The sequence below is a fragment of the Lissotriton helveticus genome, chromosome 2_1 (assembly GCF_964261635.1).
Source record: "Lissotriton helveticus chromosome 2_1, aLisHel1.1, whole genome shotgun sequence".
Taxonomy (NCBI): domain Eukaryota; kingdom Metazoa; phylum Chordata; class Amphibia; order Caudata; family Salamandridae; genus Lissotriton; species Lissotriton helveticus.
This window is the reverse complement of record NC_136059.1, coordinates 482,637,146-482,665,010: the sequence shown is the minus strand read 5'-3', so window position 1 is coordinate 482,665,010 and position 27,865 is coordinate 482,637,146. Positions and strand designations below refer to the sequence as shown.

General features: G+C 47.8%; 1 protein-coding gene across 1 annotated transcript in view; it reads right to left on the bottom strand.

The window, feature by feature from the left end:
- Positions 1 to 27,865, bottom strand: part of ZSWIM6 (zinc finger SWIM-type containing 6) — a 527,701-nt gene that overhangs the window by 234,958 nt on the left and 264,878 nt on the right. The window contains exon 3 of the mRNA XM_078675132.1: positions 16,014 to 16,162. Within this exon, the coding sequence (XP_078531258.1) occupies positions 16,014 to 16,162 (149 nt within the window). The remainder of the gene's footprint in view (positions 1 to 16,013; positions 16,163 to 27,865) is intronic.

Genomic DNA, 27,865 nt, shown 5'->3' with positions numbered 1-27,865 from the left:
GAATGCTATAAGCAGCCATTGCCTCCCTCATGACTGGTGTGTCAGTAAAGATAAATATAGGTGTCAAGGATGTAATTTCACCCCCATATTAGTCGTTCAGCCATGGCCTGTCACCTCCACACTCCCCCTCCAGAGAGGCGACTAACTACCTCGAAGGTGCACTCCTGTATGTTGCTCAACTCGCAAACACTTATCAAAATAAAATACGAATTTGCGAGCCACAAGTTGATCCTAACATTACTTTCCTTACTGAGACCTGGGCAGATAGCACATCTGACCCGGACATTAAGATCGCTATCCCGAAAGGCTTCAACATTGAAAGGCTAGATTGAACAGACAAAAGAGGTGGAGGGCTAGCGATTATCTATCACAACTCGCTTGAGGCCAGTTTCTCTCCGTTATTTCAATTAGATTGTGAAACACTTAGCTTCAGTATAAAAATTAACAAACACATTTCAAGGAATACTAATCTATCGTTCTCCGGGCCCAAAAAACAGTTTTTTCGCAAAATTCGGTCATTTATGGAATCCTGCATAATGTATGCAAGCTTCACGATTGTTGGGGATTTCAATTTTAATCTTGAGATGTCTTCCAATGGTGATACAGGCCACCTGGTGGCTATGCTGAAGTGTTTTAACTTGCACCAACTAATTGAACTACCCACTCTGTGACAAACCATACGTTGGATGGAATCTTCACAAAACGCAGAATTGGAAAGCGATCAAATACCGTCACTTCCATGGTCAGATCACAAGGCAATCTTTTCAGTCACGACTCTTGCTATAGAGCGGCCCTTAACACAATCAGAACGATCAAATACAGACTATGGAAAAAACTTAAAGTAGAGGCTCTGCAGGATACGCTCTCTAATCAGCTCCTGCTCCCGACAATAATATTGATAATGCAGCAATTAACTACACTTGCTGGTTAGATGCAGCATGTCACAAAGTGATACGGGAGAAAACGCTGCAGAGCCATAGGAAATAGGAAAAACCTATCAGGCCCTTGGTTCTCGCATGTTCTAAAAGCTGCGTACCTCAAGGGCAGACATCAGGAGCACAAATAGAGGACAGATTATCTTCCACAAGAAAAAATTCAATATAAAAAATTTGCTTTCTGAGTATAAAGAGCTAATCAAAGCAGATAAGACTAAATATTTCGAGGAAGATCAAACCAGCTGCAAACGCTACCAGGGAACTTTTTGAAATAGTCAAAGATTTGTCTACATGGAACAACCATAACATCTTTGTTCCTGATGAATCCTTCTGCAATAAATTGGCATATTATGTTCCAATTCAATTCAAGATCAACTCTATTTTACAAGTGTTCTCTTTGAATACACCGAGCATTGACTACCCCATATCAAGACGAGGCTCTGTACCTCTGATCACTCCTGGGGACCTGTGAATCTTCCATTTGCGAGAAGTTCTCACCTCTCACGTGGGGGAAAAAACAATCTCTCATAAGATCCATCAAATCCAGAGCCCCATCGGACCCCTGTCCTCCACGGGTCAATCTGGCAACCAGCCAGGTGGCCGGCCCTCTCAAGGAATTACTAAATGTGGCACCAAGCTCAGGGCATTACCAAAATATTTGGAAAAAAGCCTCCATTCTGCCCTTGGTGAAAAAACCTCACCTGGACCCCCAAGCTGGTGTAAAGCTACAGACCATTTCCCATTTCGGGCCACAATTTAAGAGAAGGCAATGAATGGGGCAATACTAACTTTTCTGGACACCAATCAGTTGCAGACTCCTCTCAATATGGTTTTAGAGCAAGCCATTGTACGGAGTCAGCACTGATGGCTGCATCTGAGGAAATAAAAGACAGTGGGCAAGGGTGACAGAGCTGCATTAATCCTAGTTGATCTCTCCGCCGCCTTTCACACGGTTCACCACGCACTTATTAAACGTCTTCATTCTCTTGGCTTTAGGAATACTGCATTAACATTGTTGAGCTCGTTCCTTGAAGGTAGACAGTGAGTCGAGGGGGAAGATGCCACGTCTAAACCATTCTCTCTCCCCTGTGGGGTGCCTCAGGGCTCGTGCTGAGCGCAGACCCATCCTTTTCAATGTGTAGGTCACTCCCTTAAGCAAAGCTTATTCACAGTTTTGGCCTTGCTGGATTATCCTATGCGGATGACACACAGATATTAGTATCCATCTCATCACAGGTGGATAAAGATGAAAACAACTTTTACAGGTGTATGGCCGCAGTCGCAGGTTGGATGCAAAGAAACGGTCTCAAGATAAACTGACATAACGGAGGTTCTGCTTTTTGGCAAAGAGACCTCCTTTTGGGATGCATCTTGGTGGCCCTCGGAGTTGGGCGCATTACCTCAGCCAGTGGAGAAGGCAAGAATGTTGGGAGTTATCTTTGACACCAAACTGTGTTTCTCTGCTCAAATTAATGCAGTGACCTCAGATCTTTTTTTTATGCTGAGGGTTGTACAAAAAATTCCTGTTCATTAAATTTGAATCACAAAAAACGGCGTGGATGGCTCTCATCGCATCGAAAATGGACTATTGTAATGCCCTCTATTTAGGTACCTCCAAATAATTAATAAAAAAACTGCTGTCCTTATAGAATGCTGTAGCAAGAAGGTCCCCAAACTCAAACCAATTTCTCACCTACTGTATGGCCTTCACTGGTTGCCGGTGGAGAAGAGGATCCTTCAAGGCTCTGTGTCTAATCCACAAGGCTCTTTATAGAGCTGGTCTGGTTTTTTTTCAAGATTGGTTCTCCTGGTACTCATCCAGCAGTAACCTTAGATCAAGTTCTGCGCTCATGGTCACAAGTATTTATTTTTAATTTATATTTCGCAACAGCTACCCGCAGTGGGTTTCCCGGCGCAAGGGAAAGACTGAAGAAGAAAAAAAGGACAACACAACAGTACCATGGAACAAAAGCAGCAACTTATATATTTATTGAAAAAGCATAGTTTTCAATTTTTTCCGAAAACAAAATAGGTTGGTTTCCGATTTCAGGGCAGTTGGAAGCGCGTTCCAATATTTGGGACCTAGATGGAAAAAGGCTCGACCCCCCCATCCTTGCAAGTTTGAATCTTGGAACAACGAAGTCGCAATTTGCAGAAGATCTTAATGTGCGACTGGGCTGGTAAGCTTGAACAAGATTCTGCAAGTAATTTGGGGCCGTGCCCTGTTTGATTTGAAAAAGATAGCACAGGGCTTTAAATTTTATACGGCTAGAGATCCTAAGCCAGTGTAAATCTCGGAGAGCCTGAGAGGCCGATGATTTCCTCGGGATGTTAAGAAGGAGCCGGGCCGACGAGTTTTGCACAACCTGAAGCTTATTAATGGTTGCTACGTCTGCACCGAGATAGAGAACATTTCCATAGTCCAGACGAGAGGTTACTAACACCTGGATTACGGTTCTCCTAGTGGCATGGGGCAGCATCCATAGAATTTTCTGGAGCCAACGCAAGGTGGCAAAGCAGATGGCGGCCACCTTAGTGGCCTGCTGCCTCATGGAGAGTTTATCATCGATAAGAAATCCGAGATTTCGAACCACAGATGTTGGTTGGGGAAGGGGTCCCATATCACTGGGCCAGTGTTGTGAGCCCCAAAGATCTTTATGCTTCCCCAGAATCACAACCTCGGTTTTGTCACCGTTTAGCTTAAGCAGATGCATCTGCATCCACTCAGCCATACGAGACAATCCGGACTTCAGGGTCGATACACTGTTACTCTCACTGCTGGAAAGGGAGAAAACCACTTGGGTGTCATCGGCGTATGAAAAAATAGTCAGCCCAGCATCCTCTGCGATGGTAGCTAGGGGTCTGACATAGATGTTAAACAGCAGGGGGCTAATAGACCCCTGCGGGACACCATACGCCGATAGACAGATGTCAGATGTGGCTTTTGTAGAAAAGACCTGGAAAGTGCGCTCACTTAACAAGCATTTACAATGCAACAGTCTCGGCATTGCAAAAGTTAGAGCTATTAGCATTGTAAATGAACGAGAGTTTAAGGTCTTGACATTGTAAATGACAAGGTGTTTTATTTATGTTTTAAAAACCAAAACATAAATAAAAGTCATTGTCATTTACAATGCCAATAGCTCAAAGTCGCGTAATGTGTATGGCTAACTACAGTAGCCTCCTGACGAGTGCCCTTTCACTTAATTTTTTACAAATGAAAGCCCTGGCACTTTTTTTTACAAATTAAGCACAGGTGGTCTCCGTGTCTGTGCATGGCAGTGGTGGTGTCCGTGTGTGCACGGGAGTGGTGGTGTCCGTGTGTGCACGGGAGTGGTGGTTACGCTGAAGCATTAGTGTACATGTTCACCTCCAGTTATCACTTTCTTGTGTATGTTACATGCTCCTCGATCATCTGTGCTGACTGCCGAGGAGCTGCAAAAGTTACATTTACACCTATTATTGTGAGGTAAGGGTTCCACGGGTACCGACAGCATTTAAAAGATACCTAAAAATCACCGAAGTAAATAATTTACACACACGCCCGAAGTTTTTAAATTTTAAAGTGCTCGCATTTACATTGCGAGAACCGGACCTGATGCCATTAAAGCATTTTCTCAGTGCCTGCCTGTTTATTACCGCCGCGCGCCTCTCTGCAGACTCCCCCTGCATTCCAGAGAGGCGCGCGACGCGATCCGGTCAGCCCTGGAATGCCGTGGAGACAAGACCTGGCCGCGCGAACAACGTTATCCTATGGAAAAACGCTGCGCGCGGCCAGGTCTTGTCTCCCTTCGGCGTCTCAGACTGCTGAGACGCCGACAATAGTTCTCGGCGAGAACGCGCTTTCAGAGCGTTATAGCCGAGCCCTAAAAAGGAGGCAATCCAGGCTAGCGCAGGACCGTCCACTCCCAGGGACCGGAGAGAGTTCAAAAGAATGGAATGGGACACGGTATCGAACGCCGCACTCAAATCCAGAAGGATGAGTGCTGATGTTTCCCCGCGGTCGATACCGTGCCGTAAACTCTCCGTCACCCCCAGTAGGGCCGTCTCGGTGGAATAGTGCGCACGAAAGCCAGACTGGGAAGAGTGTAAAAAACCTGAACTTTCCACAAGATGATTTAGCGGAGTATTAACGTGTCTTTCCAACACTTTTGAGAGAACAGGCAACAAGGATATGGGTCGAAAATTAGCAAGGTTGGACACATCAACTCCGGCCTTTTTTTGAAGAGGAACAACCATTGCGTGCTTCCAATCCTGAGGCATAAGGACCTCTATTAAGGATGCATTTAAAAGTCTCATAAGAACCCGTCGGGGTTTAAGATCCAGTAGCTTTAAAATTTGAGCAGGTACAGGATCACGGGGAGAACCCGATCTTGTACTGTTCAAGCAAGACAAAAACGAAATATCGTCAAACAATTGCCAGTTAGTAACCTTCGCCGTTGGGAGTTATTGTTCCATCCCTTCTGCCGGTACCGACTGATGTTCATTAACAGTCATGGGAGTGCTCATAGAATCGTATATGCGCTCTACCGTGGCAATAAAAAATTCCACAATAGAATTGCATTGGACTTTGTCCAGAGCTGGGGGTGTCGGAACAGTATCCGCTCCGGTCAGTTTTTTAACAACGGAGAAGAGAGAACGAGGGCAATTTTGGGCTTGCGTTACAGTATTCGAAATGTAGACAGCTTTCGCATTTCTGCATTGTGAGTGATATCGCTTTAGGGCCTCTTTATAGACAGTCTTCTGTGTATCCAAGTAAGAGTGTCTCCATTTCCTTTCTAGGGACTTGCATTCAGTTCGCAAGACCTTCAAGTTAGGAGAAAACCAAGGAGCCGGGGAACGATGTAACCTAGAGTGTTTCGGGGTTAAAGGGAGAAAGGTGGTTACAGCATTGGTGAGCCAATGAGACACACCCATGTTCAATTCTGTAACTGAAGCATCACTGTCTTCAGGACGGGTAATCAAAAGGTGCTGGTTCAACTTTGTAATATCAAGTTTACCCCACCGATGGATTAATTCACCCTTACCACAGCCACTCAAGACCAAATTCTTAGTATAGAATAAGGAAAAGTGGATAGCAAAATGGTCAGACCATTCCAGCGGACGAGCACTCTGCTGGCCATCAACTGGATCCTATTCTTTCCAATCTTCCATTTGATTGTTCAGAGTGAGTGGGTCCAGAATTACACAAGGAAAGGTTGAGAGTCTCCAGATCCGATAGAAAACGCTTGCTGGTAATACACGAGGGATCTTCTAGATGCAAATAGAGATCACCAAGAATGGTAAAATTTGCTGCCCTAAGAAGTAGGGGAGCTATGATCTCCGCAAATGAAGATATCCAAGTGAAAGAGTTACCAGGGGGGGCGATAGACCAAGAGGCCCGATAAGGTGAACTGGGGGTTAATTATTAATTTTTAAAAAAGCAGTTTCACTTCCGGGCAGGGAAAAGGATTCAAGCCTACAGATGTAAGTAGACAAAGATTATCGCAATACCTCCCCCTTTTCCGGAGGCTCTGTCCAACCTCACTATGACATAATTTGCAGGAATTGCAGTGGCAATGTCAGGACCGGAGCTTTCATGCAGCCAGGTCTCGGTAAGAAAAAAGGCGTCTGGCTGCTCATCAACGAGAAAATCATAAATATTTTGTTTGTGCTTTGAAAGGGATCTACAATTAATACTCCAAAACTGAAGTTTGGAGCAGTTAAGAGGTTTTGTAGTGTTTCTCGTCCGCCTACCTCGAGTACGGACCTGACGCATTGCCTTACAATTAGACTTTTTTCCAGTATGGAAATTACATCCATTGCATTTAAAATTATGAATCGGTAGAGAACAGGGATTGCAATCAGGATATATATTGGGGCGTAAAGATTTTAAAACATCACCAGTATATGAATAGGCTACTGATGGATGGGGGCTAGTACTAAGACTAGATGTTAGAGTCATGTTCCCTAAGCCCGTACAAGCACAGACTGGCTGGACTCCGGCTGGACTCCGGCTGGACTCCGGCGTGCCCGCTGCGCCGAATTAACAAAGTAAAAAGGGGTGAAAGAACGCTTGCATACTGCGCTGGGAAGCTATGGAAGTTAGAGAAAGACATGAGGAAGGTGTCCCAGAAGACATTCAACAGCTGTATTACAAATCTCCCTTTCCTGTATGTAGAGATGTGGAATAGGGTTTCTTGGTAGGTGGGGTACACCAGGCAGTAGATTTCAAACTTGTCCGTCAGGATTGACAAGGAAGGATGGCTCCAATCCACTGCCTTGGTCGGAGGAGTGTAAAGTCATTCCTAGAGCTTAAACATGGTTTATGTTCCTCCCCAGACCTGGGTACACCAGATTAAGGTAAATAATTTTCCCTGCTGTGTACTGAGGGGTGCTTGGTCTCTGCGGACAATGCCATGGTGATAATGCCTAGCGGAGTATTTTTTTAGCTTTCCTTGGATACTGCATCAACCGCTCTCCCAGGATGCTTCAGAGCAGCTGCCACATTGGATATGACAGTCTGATAATATTGTGTTGGTACATCCTGTGACACTGTATGCACCCCATTCAGGACAAATTTGTTAATGCAACTCAAAAAAACATTTTACAGATGTCCGACTTGCACGTAATGAAATACTTTTGCCTGCTACTACCACAGAATTTGTAAGAAACTGGAGTTTAATGTTGCCACATTCTTGCATACGATTGTGTACATTTGACAGAAATGTGCACAAAACCTCATCCACATAGAGACAACCACCTCGAACATTGTTTTAATGTACTGTTCGTACATGGGCCATGCATAAGAGATTTAATGGCTACATATTTATTTTCATAGTTTCATAGCACAAACTTGACCCTTGTGTGTATCAGATCTTCACAGATTTACAGAGATCCACACAGTGATAGGAATACAATCAATGTCAATGCACATGTGTCAACCAGGGAATGGGTGGAATGCTTTACAGAATCGTGAAGTAGAAGAGAAATAACAAAAGTAGCCTTTAGTAAGAACTATAAGGCAACGGCAGTAAACAGTATTGCTGTAAGAAAGTCTGGATTTAATAATTGAGAACCAAGAGTTCGGTGAAAGTAGTCAGGAGTGTGGTTGAATTTAGGAATGTAATTTGTTCATAAGGAGTATTGGACTTCTTTCTTGAAGGGAATGGATGATGGATTAATTCGGAGTTCAGGGGGCAAGGAGTTTCATATTCTCAGGGCCATCCCGGAGAAGGATCGGTTGCAAGTTTTCTTCTTGAGGAAACTGGTTTCAGGAGAAGAGAGTTGGAGCTACTGGAGGATCAGCTGTGGTGTGTACCACTGAAAGAGCAATTGAAGAATGTTTTAGCAAATGTATGGCCAGTACAAGTGTTGAGGGGAAATAATTTGCAGAGAGTGGCCACGTTTTATGCAGTATATTCTATGGAGGATGCTTTTGTCGGACTTGCTGGAGCTTAAGGAGCTCTCATACCAGTCAGCTGAATAAAACCACTCTCAAAGAACAATCCTGCTTATGAATTGTATTTAAGGTTTGGGCGAGCACATAAGGATAGTTGGGAAATCTCAACCTTTAACAGATATGCGCTCAATATGTGCAGGTGTTGACCACTGCAATCATGATTTACTGCACGGATAGGCGTTCAAAGAGACGATTTCTATATTTTAAAGGTCTTAAAAATAATTGGACGGTCTGCATTTATATGTGAAAAATCAGAAAACGAACCCTTAATTATAATGTGCCCTTTCCAAACTGCCCTTTAGAGTTGAAGCAAGACAAAATTAAGGTGATTGGGCAAGTGCAACAACAAAAGCAGATTTTGTAACACTCCTAAATGGAATCTGTTTAAATGGGGCAAATTCCCTCCATAAATCTCAATACCAATCTCCATATAATGGATCTGTTTAGTGCATTGCGAGTATGTCTACTTGAATCATGCTGGAAAAGTATCAATAAGCTGTTCAGTCTATGAATACATCAGACATCTTACTGGACTTTGAGCTTAATTGATATGGGTGGTTTAACCCCTTCCGTGTGTTGGCCGACGCGAACACTCCCTCCCTGGTGCTGCGCACGACCGTAGGCCGAGGCAGGCCCCCCCCCACCCTTTAGAACGCCCGCACCGCGGCAGAATGTTCGCCGCGGTAAACAGGTTAATATGCTACTCTGCCATGGCACTAAATTGGACTAAGAATGTGGCAGAACTCCAATCATGGGGTGTTCCAGTCTACCCTTTCACCACAAGAACCAGGAGCTCCGAAGGATAGAATTAAGAAGCAATCCACATTCAGGGACCAACCGTAACATGACTGTACAGATAATAGCAAAACCTATCTACACTTCAGTTTATTGCATTCCTTGGGAGCCTTTTCAGCTTAATTTAAAGGTGACCTGTATGTAAGAAAATGCCTCTTTTTGCATGATCGCTCCAAAGTATTGGACTGACGCTGCTGGTTTTTTGACTCAGAGTGAATGGTGGCCTGCTAACCAGAGCTCAGTGCTAGTGTTCCGACCCTACAAAGTACAAGTTTGATGGGATTACACTCAAGTGGAATAACTTCACATACTTATAAGTCTCTAGTACATGCTACAAGTGGTACTCCGGGCCTTTCAGGTAAAGTGTCCCACCAAGGCTTCAGCACATTGTGCCACCCGGAGTGTGACAATGTGAAAACATGGTTTCCAGCCTGCCACTGCAGACTGGCAGAGGAGTTCAACTGCTAACTCAACTTTGCCATTTAAACTAATGACAAAGGCCAAACTACCCCATTTAATCTATACAAGTCACCCCTACAGCAGGCCTACATAGTCCTAAGGTAAGGTGTATCATATTAAAGAGTAGGACATGTATTTTTATATGTCAACCGTGAAAACACCAAATTGTAGTTTTTAATATGGAAAAGTGAGTAGCTCCTTTGGAGACTACACCGTTACATGCCTACAACTCAGCTGGGATAACTTTTGAATGGAACTCCTAAAAGTGCCACCTCAAGGTATTACATTAATTGTTGCATTAAACCAAACTTGATGCCCAACTCTTCCTGTGCCACTCGAAGAGGTCTACAAGTAAGCCTTCAGCCCTCCTGGGGAGAAGTATTAATAACCCCCAGGAGTATGAATAGAGGACTACTGTTGGAAGAGATGCCTCCCTCCCTGGCAGGAAGCCATACAGGTTCCGAGCTTAAAAGGCAAGCTTAAAAGGGAAAGCAGTCTTTGAAGGGCAACTAGTGTACACATACGAAGTGCTGCTTTTTTGTTGAGGTAGACAAGTTACTTTGTCTGAGGGCGTGTAGCCCTCAAGTAGCCACACCTCTAGGGTGGGCTTCCAAGCTCCACACACAAAGAAAGGGGCCCTGCCTTCTTGGGCGTGGGCAGCATAGTGCAGTCTGGGACAGCTAGATGCCACACATTGCAGGAAGTCATCTTAGGTCGAGGGGGGTCCTATTTGCCAATTTGGCTAGTAACCGCTCCATCCCTCAAGGGCACTTTCTGGCATAATCATGGCACCTAGCCCTCAGATCATATCTGTACTGGAGAGGACTGAAGGACTGCCGTTCCTTGGAGCGGACGAGAGGCTGCACCAACCGCTGGATTGCATTTGCTGATCCTTGAGCTAGGTATGAAAAGGCTATGCCTCTGGTGCCCGACTTATGGAAGTAGCGCCAGAGCCCCAAACAGAAAAAGTGAACTTCAATAGGCAGTTGGCTAATTTCCTGTTGCAGCACCAGGGCCACAAATTCTGAAAAAGCCTATTCTGACCAGTCAATAGTCAGAACCAGCTTCATCAACACTCAAAAGTTGTACTAGAGTATACTGGACCTGGGCGAGTCGGAACATGGTTTTGTCACCCAAGACGGGAACTTGACTACAACAAAGGAAACTGCTGGTTTTGCTGTAACCGGAGACCAATAGTCCAGTAGTAATTGTACGGTTACTAGACCAAAGGGGACTTCAACAGTGACCCCTGTGGCCAAAGCTGCTCCAACTAGACTGTAGAATACTAACCCCCCCACACCTCATTGACCACACAGCATCTTCCAGCACATCCAGGATCCTGCATCCTTTGTATCAGGACCACTTCATTGGAGTCTATGATGGATCATTCATAGAGCCAGGAACTGTACCTCAGACTGCTTTGGTGCCAAGGTAACTGTCCTACTATCCCTCATTGGGCCCCTTGACCTTCCCCCTTGTCGGATTTGGTCACCTAAAGTGGGACAGAGTAGCTAAACACAACGTTTAAGTTTTTTCCAGAACCCCCAATAGATTTTGTTGTGGTGTTTAAAAATTCATAAAAGATACATTTTTATAAATTGGTGTCAGATTTTTCATATTGCGTGACTATTTTGTTGTTTTGGTACTTTTAAATGTTTTACACTTGTTCCTTTAAGTCTGACTGCTCAAAGCCACAGCTACCCAGGGTTGAGCTAAGATTTAGAAAACTAACCTGACAAGACCCAAGCTGGTTTTGCCAGTAACTCCACAGAGAAGTTGAACAATCACACCATAAAATACATATTCCCTCATACTATGTATGAGCAGCAAACCGCCACCCTTTTTTTTGCTTCTGCACCTGCTCTGACCTCAGCCTCTCACCAAGCCGCTTGGACCCGAGGAATGCAAAGTAGGGATCATATCTACTTTCATGTGTGCCCCGCCTCCCCATACAGTATGTGAACGTGCAGGCCTGAATGGAAGCAACCCCGCATTGACTTTAAGACACTCAGGTGGAGATCAGCTGGCGGCGCTTCTCTAATGTGCTCCCTGAACTGGGGTGCGGCAGTCTCTCCCCTCCCCCCCCAATCCACCTAACAGGGGTAAGGCATTCAATAGAGCTGAATAATCCCTGCAGCTATAGCGACTCTGGCGGGGGGAAATAGATGTGATCCTCAGCCCGAACATTGTTTGAGTGGACTTCAGAGACTATCAGGTGCTGCTGGAGCAGACCTGGTTGTGGAAGGGCCCCAGCTCCTCAGACAAAAATGGACAGATGCACTATATCGCAGTGGGAGACTCCATCATCCAAAGACTACTCCAAGCAGACCGCTAAATCATCCCCAGAAACCATTCTTCAAGCGTTCCAATCCGCTCATCCAGCTCTGGAGACAGATTGCAGAAATGGCAGTTGATCGAGCGCTCCTCCACTACAGCCTAAGAAATATGGTGGACCGAATAATCAAAATGCAGGACTGCATATGCAAACTAGAAGATTGTCTGGGAGTTCAAATCAAAGGTCTTCCAGTTGTCAGCCCCATCCAACACCACAAAGCCCATGCAGAGAGAGGGGCTTGGAGATATAAGCAGTGCTTCATTGGCTTCTCAGAGGACACATAAGTAAATAATCCACAGAAGTTCACTGAGAATTAGATCAGGTCCACACCAATTCGTTCTGGGAATGCTTGATTATGAAATTAGGCCACAGGCCATGGATGCAAATGTCATTGCCAGACTAGGGAGGGCTTCCCCTAAAGGTCAGAGTTGGTGCCAAAATGAAGGGGGGGAAATAGGGGGAACCCTAATGTGAGGGATGAAGACCAGTAAAACATTGACGTATCAACTTCCATTCTTGGTGCTTCCTCGACATCACCCTCAGAACAAAGACTAGTCAGACCAGCAGCATAACAACCATTACCTTATTATTGTTAATAATGTTGTGATGGCAATGTCCTAGAGTTAGAGGGCTACAGATGCTTCAGTGTTATACGTATGTGTCTGTCAGGGGGTGGGGAGACCGCAGGCAAAACTGCTTTGCTCACATGTTGAATAGTTCCTTCAGGTGTATTTTCAGTTATGTAGAGACAGCTTGCCACTATAAAAGTTAGCCTATCAACCCAATTGAACATGAAACTTTATATGTGCACACACACTTTACACTTACAACTGGGGCCCACATTCTGCCCAGGTTTTGCAGATCATGCACCCATAGATATTATAATCAGAAGGTCCAGGGAGGACGAGCCATGTGTAGGCCTAAACAAATCAACCAAAAAAAGACCAGCATTGGCATAGCCAATAGGTCTCGCATTTGGGACTTAAGTGTTTAGCCATGCAACAGTTGGTGTTGTTGCACCAAGCATATTCTGCTGCATAACTAAATACTTAGGGTCCAAAAAGCGAGACCTATTGGCTATGCCAATGCTGGTTTGTTTTTTGTTGCGGTTTTAATTTGCCAGATCTACAATAGATGGACATGGTTTTTAACAGTTCTCTGCATCAAATGAACATGTTTTCATTGCTCTGAATGTGGTTTCCATTCTGGTTATAGGAAGCAGTCATTCCCGGGGTGTGTGGCTGCCTAGCTGTGCACATGTGCCGAACTTTGCAAATGAGAAAAAGCCTGGTGCAGGCACAATTTACAAGTGTGGAGTGAGTGAACCCCTGGCAGCATGACTCACTCACACAGGAGTTCATGCACTGCACCTGCATACTCCGTATGGTTTAAGGAAACCCGACCCACTCCCTCCCAGGCATCGAACACATTTACCAAGAAACTCTGAGAAGAGCCTGCCTGCTGCACCGACGGCTGGTGGTGTGGTGTGCCAGGTGAGGTGGAAGAGCGCACCGACTGCTGGTGTGGTGTGCCAGGTGATGTGGAAGAGCGCACCGACGGCTGGTGTGGTGTGGTGTGCCAGGTGAGGTGGAAGAGCGCACCGACGGCTGGTGTGGTGTGCCAGGTGAGGTGGAAGAGCGCACCGACGTTGGTGTGGTGGAAGAGCGCACCGACGGCTGTGTGGTGTGGTGTGGTGTGCCAGGTGAGGTGGAAGAGCGCACCGACGGCTGTGTGGTGTGCCAGGTGAGGTGGAAGAGCGCACCAACGGCTGTGTGGTGTGGTGTGGGTGTCTGGTGGAAGCGTGCACTGACGGCTGGTGGTGTGTGTGTCTGGTGGAAGTGTGCACTGCGACTGATGGTGTGTGTGCCTGGTGGAAGCAAGAGTATTCACAGTGATAGAAGACAAATGAAACTGAGGGGGAGGAGGGGAAGAAGGGAGGGGGAAGAAGGGAGGGGGAAGAAGGGAGGGGTAGTGGGAGCAGAGGAGCATGATTCACATCTAGAAGACACAAATGAAGCTGGCCAGGAGGGAGGGGGAAAGGGAGGGGGGTGGTGCAAGCAGAGAGGAGCTTGATTACAGCAATAAAAACACAGATGGCAGTTGTGCAGGAGCTCGTGAACACAAGCTGTAGGCCAGCAAAAGCCTCTGGTTGCACTTTTAAAAGCCACTTACTAAATGTCTCGAAGAGACAGCGTATGCAGGCGAGACCTAAAAAAACGTGGTAATCGCCTACAAACAGAACTGAAAATCCTACTTCAAAGTCGATACACACTCTGAGTCACCTCGGTTGGTGTAGGTGCGAGCAAGGTGAAAGCCTTCCTTCTGGTGGCAGAAATCGAACCAGACTGTTCGAAACAAAGGTCCCTGAACTAGAACGTCAAAGCGTTCCGTGTACCTAAAGAGTCCATAAAGTAGGTGACAAAGAAGGCCAGCTCTTGTATTAGCTGAAACTAGGGACATCCCACCTAGACTAATTCCACAGATCAGACTCCCCAAAAGCACTCTAAGTGACGTAATTGGAAACTTACACAATCTTTACCAATTGCACAACACTATATGCCAAGCAGGAGCATCCCTGAACGTTAACCTAAAACTCTGCCCATCGCAGAACTCCCTCTGTTGACCTCATCGGTCGCAGACTGAGAAAAGCTGCAGAATCGCATTACCAAGGAGAAGATAATTGATGCACTTTGTGCCATGAGTTCTAGCAAGATGCCCAGACTAGATGGCCTCCTGACAAAATACTATTCTAGATTTAAACCTATGCTTGCCCCCCCCCCCCCCCATCTTAGCTCTGATCTGAAATGGTATCAATAGCATAGGGGATAAGGATGTCCAATAATGGCATGTCACTGCAAGGGAAGTGCCTTCCAGCTTATAATTTCCAGCACATCCTTTAACAATATGGCTTTTCATTTAACTAATAATGAACAGAAATATTGTAACAAGGCCTCCCATGAACTAATCTCCGGGTCATTTAAGCTATACGAGTTTGCTCCAGGCAAGTCCTTGTAATTGGGTTGGAATTTTTTGCCTTGAATTTTTCAACTGTAGTGTGGCTACTTTAACTGCTCATGCAGCTAAAAAAAAGAACAACAAAAAAACATGGAGTCTGAGAGCCTTGTGTTGAAAAAAAATCCCGGCGCGAAAAACAGGATATATGCAAAAGTGCAAGAAAGCGCATCATTTAGAAAGGAGAGGTACAGCAGCAAATAGGAGTTGCAGATTCCTCCAACCAAGGAAAAAGAAAGATGCGTAGGGGAGTAATAGTGCAGAATGGAAACTATACTCCATGGGTAAATAAGCAAAAAAGGTAAAGCATTAAATAAGAAGCAATGAAATCAGATTTAAAAAAGTAACCAATGGTAAGCAACATGGGACCCAAAACTCGCTTAGTATTGGGATTGTACACAATAGGGAGGGCAACCGAAACTATGCTGTAGGGTTTTCAAAATTGTTGGGGGGGAAAAAGGCACATTATACAGCCGTGGCATCACACCACAATGCTGGAGGATCTGAAAATAGTCTTTGGCAACAAATGGCTAGAAGCTGCCTAGTCTGTAGGTAAGACCTACAAGTAAAACTTGTAATAATTGGATAACCGGAGTTCTTCCTCCAAATCTATATTCCATCAGTCCCACTGGCCAAAGCAATGATCTTGCTGCACCATTTTACAGCTACACACTTAATATCCTCAGTGAACAGGGCTGGGCTTCTTGCTGTGGAGCAGGTTCATGGAACAGCTGCTCGATAAATTGGCCACCAGATCTTCACATACAACAGCAATAAATTCGAGAGGACCAGCGGTTTAATAAAAAATATTGTTCACCTTGTGGACAACATCTATTAACTCAATGGTCAACTAACATTACAAGTCAACAGCATTATCTAAGCAGGAGTCCCGCCAATCTTTCACCACTTCCTATTCAATCAGTGACAGTTTTACTAATGTCCATGTGGGAGGACTACATTTTAAACAAAGTTGATGTGGTTTGGAGATTTTTTTGTTGCTACATATGAAAGAAATAAGAAATAGAACTATGCTTACCTTTGCAAAAAGCAAATTAAGCTGTTTCCCTGAGCCATGATAACCGCCTTGGGAGAGGAAGAGTTTAACCTGCTCCTGGACCTGCTCTTCATCCAAGTGCCAGCAGTTCTCATCATCTATGCTAGCACCTGCTGTGGGATCAGGAGCACCTAGGGAAAATTAAAAACTCATGGTCAGTTTTTATTTTGATGGGAGGTGGAATTGCTGGGGAACAAGGACCTCACGACTCAAAAAAGCAGTACAAAAGGTGCCACATGTCAATGCAATTTCAGGTATTCTATATATTCAAGGCACAGCTGAAGATAAATGGGTTTTTGCTATTTGACTTTTATTTTGTATTTACTCCAATTTTGTAAAGATACTTTTGCTATGTAAGGCTTCGACTTGCACGCCCACAAAATGTTTATGAAACCACTATACAAAGTGACAGCGTGGAGGTAGGTGGTGGGCATTAGAATTTTGTGAAATGTACACAGCAACATTTCTAGTTCCTATAATATACACGTGGAATGTAAAATAAATTGCATGTGTCATGAGAAATAAGGTTAAAATACAAATATCCAAACAAACCTTCAACGTTTCTATACCACTATATACATGTAACCTAATCCAGAAGCACATATGCAAAACCGCTAAATTCTGCTTCCTTTACCTATGTTTGTTAGAATGGGCTTAATACCAAGCTACAGAAAGTTACAATGGGATTCCCACTGGTTTAGTGGTTGTGTACTTAACTGCAAAATAGTACCAGTGATTTCAAAAAAGCCTTTTTGTACGAGGCTTGTTTGTTTGCTCTTTTGGTTTTCAGTTTAAATTCAGTTGTCTTCAAAAATCAGTCTAATTCAAGCAACTGCCATATGCCAAATATATTTTAATCTATAAACAAATTAGAGACTACGTCAGAAACGTTTATTAACATGGTTAGATTACAGCGGTTAAAATGAAAACAAGCATTTACAATGCAACGGTTTCACTTTTGTAAAAGTTAGAGCTTTTGTCATTGCTCAAACACGAAAACAAGAGCATACATACCAAGCAAAGACTAAAAACAGACACCGGAGATGCTCGCTTGTGGGGGACAAAGCCATCTGTGGTTAACCAACTTGCAATCCATTTTTGTTGGGCAGGTTATTTCAGTTTGTTGGGCAGGTTATTTCAGTTTGTTGGGCAGGTTATTTTAGTTATAAAGAACTTCACACAGATCAGTACAGCGATTTAGTCGCCTGCATGAACCTATGTACCTCTATCTTTGAAATTATTTTAGGATGAGCAAGCCGCCACAAGACAGGGTCTTAGGGTTCTCTTGGACATCGAGATAGGGGAGCTAGAGTAGAAGGTTTAAAGCTATGTGTTCAAGATGTTTAGGTAAGCACCGTTTTATCTGTTTATGTATCGATAGAGAGAGAGATTATATATATATATATATATATATATATATATATATATATATATATATATATATATATATATATATATATATATATAGAGAGAGAGATATAGAGAGAGAGAGAGAGAGATATATAGAGAGAGAGAGAGAGAGATATATATATAGAGAGAGAGAGAGAGATATATATAGAGATATATCTAGAGAGATATATCTAGAGAGATATATCTAGAGAGATATATCTAGAGAGATATATCTAGAGAGAGAGATCTAGAGAGAGAGATCTAGAGAGAGAGATCTAGAGAGAGAGATCTAGAGAGAGAGATCTAGAGAGAGAGATCTAGAGAGAGAGATCTAGAGAGAGAGATCTAGAGAGAGAGATCTAGAGAGAGAGATCTAGAGAGAGAGATCTAGAGAGAGAGATCTAGAGAGAGAGATCTAGAGAGAGATATCTAGAGAGAGAGATCTAGAGAGAGAGATCTAGAGAGAGAGATCTAGAGAGAGATATCTAGAGAGAGATATCTAGAGAGAGATATCTAGAGAGAGATATCTAGAGAGAGATATCTAGAGAGAGATATCTAGAGAGAGATATCTAGAGAGAGATATCTAGAGAGAGATATCTAGAGAGAGATATCTAGAGAGAGATATCTAGAGAGAGATCTAGAGAGATCTAGAGAGAGATATCTAGAGAGAGATATCTAGAGAGAGAGATCTAGAGAGAGAGATCTAGAGAGAGAGATCTAGAGAGAGAGAGATCTAGAGAGAGAGAGATCTAGAGAGAGAGAGATCTAGAGAGAGAGAGATCTAGAGAGAGAGAGATCTAGAGAGAGAGAGATCTAGAGAGAGAGAGATCTAGAGAGAGAGAGATCTAGAGAGAGAGAGATCTAGAGAGAGAGAGATCTAGAGAGAGAGAGATCTAGAGAGAGAGAGATCTAGAGAGAGAGAGATCTAGAGAGAGAGAGAGATCTAGAGAGAGAGATCTAGATCTAGAGAGAGAGAGAGATCTAGAGAGAGAGAGAGATCTAGAGAGAGAGAGAGATCTAGAGAGAGAGAGAGAGATCTAGAGAGAGAGAGAGATCTAGAGAGAGAGATCTAGAGAGAGATCTAGAGAGAGAGATCTAGAGAGAGAGATCTAGAGAGAGATCTAGAGAGAGAGATCGAGAGAGAGATCTAGAGAGAGAGATCGAGAGAGAGATCTAGAGAGAGAGAGAGATCTAGAGAGATCTAGAGAGAGATCTAGAGAGAGATCTAGAGAGAGATCTAGAGAGAGATCTAGAGAGATCTAGAGAGAGATCTAGAGAGAGATCTAGAGAGCTAGAGAGAGCTAGAGAGAGCTAGAGAGAGCTAGAGAGAGCTAGAGAGAGCTAGAGAGAGCTAGAGAGAGCTAGAGAGAGCTAGAGAGAGATAGAGAGATGTATATAAATACAATTGTGCATCACTGGGCTTGGATTCTTAATAAGACTCCAAATTTACAGCTAAAGGATTAAAAAGTTTTTTGGGGTGGACCCACCCCAGCCTTCCACCCATCCCCATACACACCTTCTCTGCCCCACTTTGCAAAGGACGGTGTCTTAAGTCATTTTTTAGCACTAAATATGTCCATCAGCAAAGCCTTCTAAGACAGGACTCCTGCATGAATCATTGAAGCAGAAACACCATGGAGGAGGCTGGGTCAGCCACCATTAACTCCGCCTCCGACATGCGCACTGGTACAGCCTCATTGACCGTGGCGGAGCTTCACTGTTGAGAAATTGCACAGAGGTACATAGCGAATATTTTCTTCTCATTCAAATCTAGTGTCAGATGTGCTGCTGATTATAAAGAAGTAGAGATCCGAATTACAACCTTATACCAGTTTTAAACTGAGAATAACAGCCAGGGATAGCATTCAATTGATTCTCACCCATTCAAAGGCAGAAATTTGTATCAAACAAGGTTGAGGCAACAGTATGAGTTTTCATCTAGCGCTCAGCTTTGCAGCGGCTCAAGGGGATCCGAATGAAGGCGGACAAGTCACAGTGTGGTTTTACACCCTCTCTGCCTCCAGCAAAGGCTGTCTTTGACTAGAACATTCAGCCACAATTGGATGGCATTCACTACAATACAAACTGCTACAGACACGACAGCCACGAGCCACGCAAAGATGGAAAACAGACGACAGCCACGAGGCACGCACAACAATACACGGAAACACCAGGACACGAAGGAAATGGAAATGGCTCACCGCAAAGACGAAAAACAAACACGGAGACGACATGAGACGGGGTAGATGTACAAAGTGAAAAGAAAATTATAACAAAATGCTTCTTACCTGATCGCAAATAGAAAGTACTTCCTGGCAACTTAAATCTCGGAGCCCACTCCTGCAAAAGACACTTTCAAAAAGACCGAAACATGCCAGGGAAAAAAAAATAAAAATACCGCCCATCGCTGCATGATTTACAAAAAGGGGCGGAGCTTAAAAAACACCGGAACGCCCACGAATCTGCTCCAACATTTACTGGCACATCTCTCTTCCAAAGGTTAGCCTCCATTAATGGAGCTAGCCAATGGAAGAGACACGGCTTAAAGCCCCGTACTGAAGATCAAAAGATTTCGCCTGCGCGACACTGCTGCGCAGGGAACGCCAGGCGAAACCTAAAAACATCACTCTTTCTCCGTGCCGGTCTCTGTGCCTGGCCATCTGGGCCCGCGGTTTAAGTGCCCTCTTTGCTGCCCTGTCCAGTCCTTTGGTCTTTTGTTCCTGATCACTTGTACTTGTTTTTGCCTTTTGTACTCGTTTTTTTTCCCTATGTGTCAGTTTTGTCTTTTGTACTAGTTTTGGTCTCGGTACTAGTTTTGTCGGTTGAGCTTTGGTCTTTTGTACTAATTCTGACTGTTTTGCTTTACCCAGTCTGTGCCCGCAATTGTGCTCTCATTCTCCTCCCACTCTTTCTTCCTTGTCTGCATCCTACTTACCTGCTTCTCCCACATGCCTCTTGTACCCACAGTCACTTCTCCTGCAACATCCCCCCCACACACCACCAACCGCACACACTTGACCATGTACCGCCTACATGCTTCTCAACACCAGATCCCTTCCACCCCGCCATAGCCAAATCCCCTGGATTCGAGATCCACCGTGAAAGGCCCCACAAACAGAGGAGGCCTTGCAATCATCCACAAGAATACGATCACCTGCACCACCTCTTCGGATGAACCAATCGTGCTCATGGAACACCTACACACACACCTGCACATCAGCCACTCCACAACCATCACATGCACCCTCTATCGACCGCCAGGACCCTGTATCACCTTCAGCAACCTCACAGACGTAATCACCCCTCCATCACCATCAGATCCATCAACTTTCTCCTACTGTGCAACCTCAAATTCTAGCTCTATGACCCAACAGACCACAACGGCACCGACCACCTAAAAAGCCTCATTAGCCTCACGCAGCTTGTATAAGGACAGACTCATGCCGCCCGACACACGTACAGCAACAAAATCCCCTTTAGCCCCAGCTCGCATGAATAGACCACAGCATTGAACATTTGGACATCAGCGCACCCCACCCAAACAAACCTAAACTCCGCTGCAACAGCTACAAGATAACAGCAGCAGACTCGACCCACGCCCTCAGATTCAACTCCCCAACACAGGCACCAACCAACCCTCACAGGCAACCTACCCACCTTACTGCGCCAATAATCTGGCCACCACGGGAACCATCACCACGGGAATCACCACCACCACCACCACCACCACGGGAACCACCACCACCACCACCACGGGAACCACCACCACCACCACCACCACCACGGGAACCACAACCACCACCACCACCACCACCACCACCACCACCACCGGAACCACCACCACCACCACCACCACCACCACCACCACGGGAACCACCACCACCACCACCACCACCACCACCACGGGAACCACCACCACCACCACCACCACGGGAACCACCACCACCACCACCACCACGGGAACCACCACCACCACGGGAACCACCACCACCACGGGAACCACCACCACGGGAACCACCACCACCACGGGAACCACCACCACCACGGGAACCACCACCACCACGGGAACCACCACCACCACGGGAACCACCACCACCACGGGAACCACCACCACCACCACGGGAACCACCACCACCACCACCACCACCACCACCACCATCACGGGAACCACCACCACCACGGGAACCACCACCACCACCACGGGAACCACCACCACCACCACGGGAACCACCACCACCACCACGGGAACCACCACCACCACCACGGGAACCACCACCACCACCACGGGAACCACCACCACCACCACCACCACCACGGGAACCACCACCACCACCACCACCACCACGGGAACCACCACCACCACCACCACCACCACGGGAACCACCACCACCACCACCACGGGAACCACCACCACCACCACGGGAACCACCACCACCACCACCACCACCACGGGAACCACCACCACCACCACCACCACCACGGGAACCACCACCACCACCACCACCACGGGAACCACCACCACCACCACCACCACGGGAACCACCACCACCACCGGAACCACCACCACCACCGGAACCACCACCACCACGGGAACCACCACCACCACCACCACGGGAACCACCACCACCACCACCACGGGAACCACCACCACCACCACCACCACCACCACCACCAAGGGAACCAGAACCTCCACAGGAACCAGAACCTCCACAGGAACCAGAACCTCCACAGGAACCAGAACCTCCACAGGAACCAGAACCTCCACAGGAACCAGAACCACCACCAGAACCACCACCACCACCACGGGAACCACCACCACCACCACCACCACGGGAACCACCACCACCACCACCACCACGGGAACCACCACCACCACCACGGGAACCACCACCACCACCACGGGAACCACCACCACCACCACCACGGGAACCACCACCACCACCACCACGGGAACCACCACCACCACCACCACGGGAACCACCACCACCACCACCACGGGAACCACCACCACCACCACCACGGGAACCACCACCACCACCACCACGGGAACCACCACCACCACCACCACAGGAACCACCACCACGGGAACCACCACCACCACGGGAACCACCACCATCACGGGAACCACCATCATCACGGGAACCACCACCATCACGGGAACCACCACCATCACGGGAACCACCACCACCACGGGAACCACCACCACCACCACGGGAACCACCACCACCACGGGAACCACCACCACCACCACGGGAACCACCACCACCACGGGAACCACCACCACCACGGGAACCACCACCACCACGGGAACCACCACCACCACGGGAACCACCACCGGAACCGGAACCACCACCACGGGAACCACCACCACCACCACGGGAACCACCACCACCACCACCACGGGAACCACCACCACCACCACCACAGGAACCACCACCACCACCACCACAGGAACCACCACCACCACCACCACAGGAACCACCACCACGGGAACCACCACCACCACGGGAACACCACCATCACGGGAACCACCACCATCACGGGAACCACCATCATCACGGGAACCACCACCATCACGGGAACCACCACCATCACGGGAACCACCACCACCACCACGGGAACCACCACCACCACCACGGGAACCACCACCACCACGGGAACCACCACCACCACGGGAACCACCACCACCACGGGAACCACCACCACCACGGGAACCACCACCACGGGAACCACCACCACGGGAACCACCACCACGGGAACCACCACCACGGGAACCACCACCACGGGAACCACCACCACGGGAACCACCACCACGGGAACCACCACCACGGGAACCACCACCACGGGAACCACCACCGGAACCGGAACCACCACCACCGGAACCACCACCACCACGGGAACCACCACCACCACCACCACGGGAACCACCACCACCACCACCACGGGAACCACCACCACCACCACCACAGGAACCACCACCACGGGAACCACCACCACCACGGGAACACCACCATCACGGGAACCACCACCATCACGGGAACCACCACCATCACGGGAACCACCACCATCACGGGAACCACCACCACCACGGGAACCACCACCACCACGGGAACCACCACCACCACGGGAACCACCACCACGGGAACCACCACTACCACCACCACCACGGGAACCACCACCACCACCACCACGGGAACCACCACCACCACCACCACCACCACAGGAACCACCACCACCACCACCACGGGAACCACCACCACCACCACCACGGGAACCACCACCACCACGGGAACCACCACCACCACCACCACGGGAACCACCACCACCACGGGAACCACCACCACCACGGGAACCACCACCACCACGGGAACCACCACCACCACGGGAACCACCACCACCACGGGAACCACCACCACGGGAACCACCACCACGGGAACCACCACCACCACCACCACGCCACCACCACGGGAACCACCACCACCACCACCACCACCACGGGAACCACCACGGGAACCACCACGGGAACCACCACCACCACCACCACGGGAACCACCACCACCACCACCACGGGAACCACCACCACCACCACCACGGGAACCACCACCACCACCACCACGGGAACCACCACCACCACCACCACCACCACGGGAACCACCACCACGGGAACCACCACCACCACCACCACGGGAACCACCACCACGGGAACCACCACCACCACCACCACCACGGGAACCACCACCACCACCACCACCACGGGAACCACCACCACCACCACCACCACGGGAACCACCACCACCACCACCACCACGGGAACCACCACCACCACCACGGGAACCACCACCACCACCACGGGAACCACCACCACCACCACGGGAACCACCACCACCACCACGGGAACCACCACCACCACCACGGGAACCACCACCACCACGGGAACCACCACCACCACGGGAACCACCACGGGAACCACCACGGGAACCACCACGGGAACCACCACCACCACGGGAACCACCACGGGAACCACCACCACCACGGGAACCACCACCACCACGGGAACCACCACCACCACGGGAACCACCACCACCACGGGAACCACCACCACCACGGGAACCACCACCACCACGGGAACCACCACGGGAACCACCACCACCACGGGAACCACCACGGGAACCACCACCACCACGGGAACCACCACCACCACGGGAACCACCACCACCACGGGAACCACCACCACCAAGGGAACCACCAAAACCACTGTAGCGTCGTGCTACTAATAATGACAGACACTCTGTATGAGGTTGGAGAGAATTTATTCCTTGTTGCTACTCCTGACCACGTCCCTACTCTAACTGCCCCTTTCCTGTCCCCGCTCCTCCTCTTCCTGTAACTCCCCTAACTCCACCCACAAAGACTAGACTTTATGCACATCATTACATCTCCCCCCCATGTTAACAAAATGACAACAAAGGCAAAATCTGACTTGATTAGAGTTCTTCAATTAGCCGTCTGGGTCGGCGAATAGTTCGTCTGGGCAGCAGAAGCACACTTCCATTGCTGGGCCTAGCTTCTATCGGATTCTCCGATGGTTGTGCTGCAGAAGCAAGTTCAGGTCTCTCTGTAGTCAGCCGCTCAGTCCCTTGGTTGAGAATGTCTTTAATCGCCGGAGAACACCTTTGAAAATGTGAGGTATTTCGTGTGATTCTTTTATTTTCTGCCTCGGCTGTTATCATTGTACCCTGTTGTTGTGTCCCTATTAAAGGTTCAGCTCGAAATTTACAGTCTGTTTTCTTCTGCTCCTGCTTGACTAGCATCCAGTCCCCTTCATGGAGGGATGGAGATCTGGCTCTCCGCCGCTCATCAGCGTAAGACTTCATCCTGCACTTGCGTTCACGGTCAGCCACCACTATCTCCTGGTATATATCTTTGGGTGACACTGGCATTAAGGCACCTTCCCATGTGGGTATACATGTCCTGATCGGTCGTCCCAACATGTGTGGCAGGACACTTCCCAGTAGTGGCGTCAGGGGCTGTCCGATAGGCTCTCAGAACTTCATTTAGAGCTGCTTGGAAGTCTCTCTTGTCAAGTGTGGCTTGCTGGAAGGTCTTCTTTAAGGTTGCCATGAACCTCTCCACCATTCCATTGGCCTGGGGCCATAAGGGAGTGATCATGCGATGCCTGAAATTTAGGTGTTTCGCAAATTGCCCAAAGTCATGTCCATTGAATGGCGGTCCATTATCAGTCTTGACTTCTTTCAGAACGCCCCAGGCAGCGAAGACTTCATCCAGAACGGTAATGGTGCAGGTGGCATTGGTGGATGACACAAACTGTGCTATGGGAAATCTGGAGTACTCATCCATTATTACAAGGACATACTTTCCCGACTGAAGGGGTCCATAAAAGTCCAGGGCAAGTTCTTGCCATACACCGCTGGGCAACTTGGACATTTGGAGAGGTGCTGGAGGGTCTCCTTGACTAACTAGTTGGCACTGAGGGCAATCTTTCAAAGTTTGTTCGACCATCTGATCGAGTAACGGGAACCATACTCTCTATCTCAGTGCTCTTTTGGTAGCTACCACTCCGCTAAGACCCTCATGCGCCAGATTGATAACCCCTTGACGGAGACACATGGGAATGACAATCCGTTGGTCCCTCAGTAGGAGCCCCTCTGAGGTGGCTGATAGCTCCTCACTCACGTGTCTGAAAGCCTGCATTTCTTGTCTGGTGGGAGGATCGTCCCAGTAGTCCTCGTCGTCGTGGCGCCACCGGTTGGTCTGCAGTCGGCGCATCACCCTTTGGAGGACATCTTGTGCTGTGGATTCACATATGGCTTCGAGGGGAACCGCTGGTGGTCTAGCTTGGTCCACTACAAAATGAATACTCCTTGGCCAGGGATGGATTGGACACCTGCGACACTTGAGGGTGTCTCGACATGCAGTCAGCTTGGATAAGACCCGTGCGCCACTGAGAGATGAGATCATGTCACTTAAATGAGGACCTGGATGCCGCTTTTTCGATCGCTGTGTTTGGAAGCCTCATGTCCACACACAGGCACACCTTGCCTGGAGTGCCCTTTTTTGGCACAATCACCACTGGTGAGACCCATGGAGTGGGGCATTCTGTCTGCTCAATAATGTCTGTTTTCAATAGTTCTTGAATTTCATCTTCCACAGCTTGTTGAAGGTGGAAAGGCACGCGCCTGTGGTGTTGTGCTACAGGTCGTACTTGCTCATTGATATGTAAACAAATCTGACATCTGGTCATTTTTCCAAGTCCGTAGAATAGGTTAAGGAACTTGTGTATAATATCAGGATCATCGCACACCAGATATAGAATTTCAACCAGTCGAAGACGCTCAGCAGTGGGTTGCCTGAGGAGGCAGTCCGCTTCCGGTCCATCGATGACATGTATGTGAGCCAGCACAGACGTGGTTTTGTGTTGAAGCGTGGTTGCAAATTGTCCCAAGCACGGGAGAGGTTTCTTTGACATCCACGTGTATACTCTGACGTGTGCCGGGCTCAGGGTGGGTGGCAGACGCATTTTGTTGTACTCCGTTACGGGGATATAGTTCAAAGATGCCCCACTATCTAGTACAAACTTGGTTGCATGGGTGCCCACACATGTCCAGTTTGGGGTACTTATTTAGTTGTCTGGGTCAGCGACCATACAGACCTATTCATCAGTGTACAGCGATGCTGGAGATGCTGACCTGGGTTCTCTGGACACAGATCTTCTCATCCACTGCGACTTGCGAGACTCTCTGCTTGAGTGTGAGGAAACAGATGATGACTCTGGTCGATCTTGAACAGCCTTGGCATGATGCCGCTTCGTGACAGGGCGAGAAGATCTCGCAGTCTCTTTCGTTCTGTCTTTCCGATACTCCCCACACACAATTTCAAAGTGGTTTTCTCTTCCACACTTTCGGCATTGCTGCCCAAGTGCCGGACACACATCTGTATGTGGAAAATCATATCCACACCGGTAGCACCTCAGGGCCCAGTCTCGTCTCTCGTCTCCACTGCCAGACTCAGGGTGTTGGCGTCCAGCATAGCGTTGGCGGGTGGAAGATCTGGATGTCCGCCGTCGATCTCGCGAGTGTTTGCGAGTGGAACTGCTTTGAAGGCAGTAGGCTTGTTCCCGCCTCTCAACACGTCCCGCCTCCACTTTCTTGGCATGCTCCTCTGCTTTATCATATACTCGGGTCATCTCTTCAATCTCATCTAGGTTGTGACTCTTCTGCAAGAGCTGCCTTCGGAGGGTCTCTGATTAACATCCTTCAATGATTCTTAATCTAATAGCGTCCTCTGTAGAAAAAGTATCAAATTCACAATAACGAGACAGTCGTTGAAGTCTTGTTATAAATGTACTCATTAGCTCTTTCTCTTGACACGCTAAGTTAAATGTGTACCTTTCATAGTCTACGTTTCTCTTGTGTAGAATTTTTTTA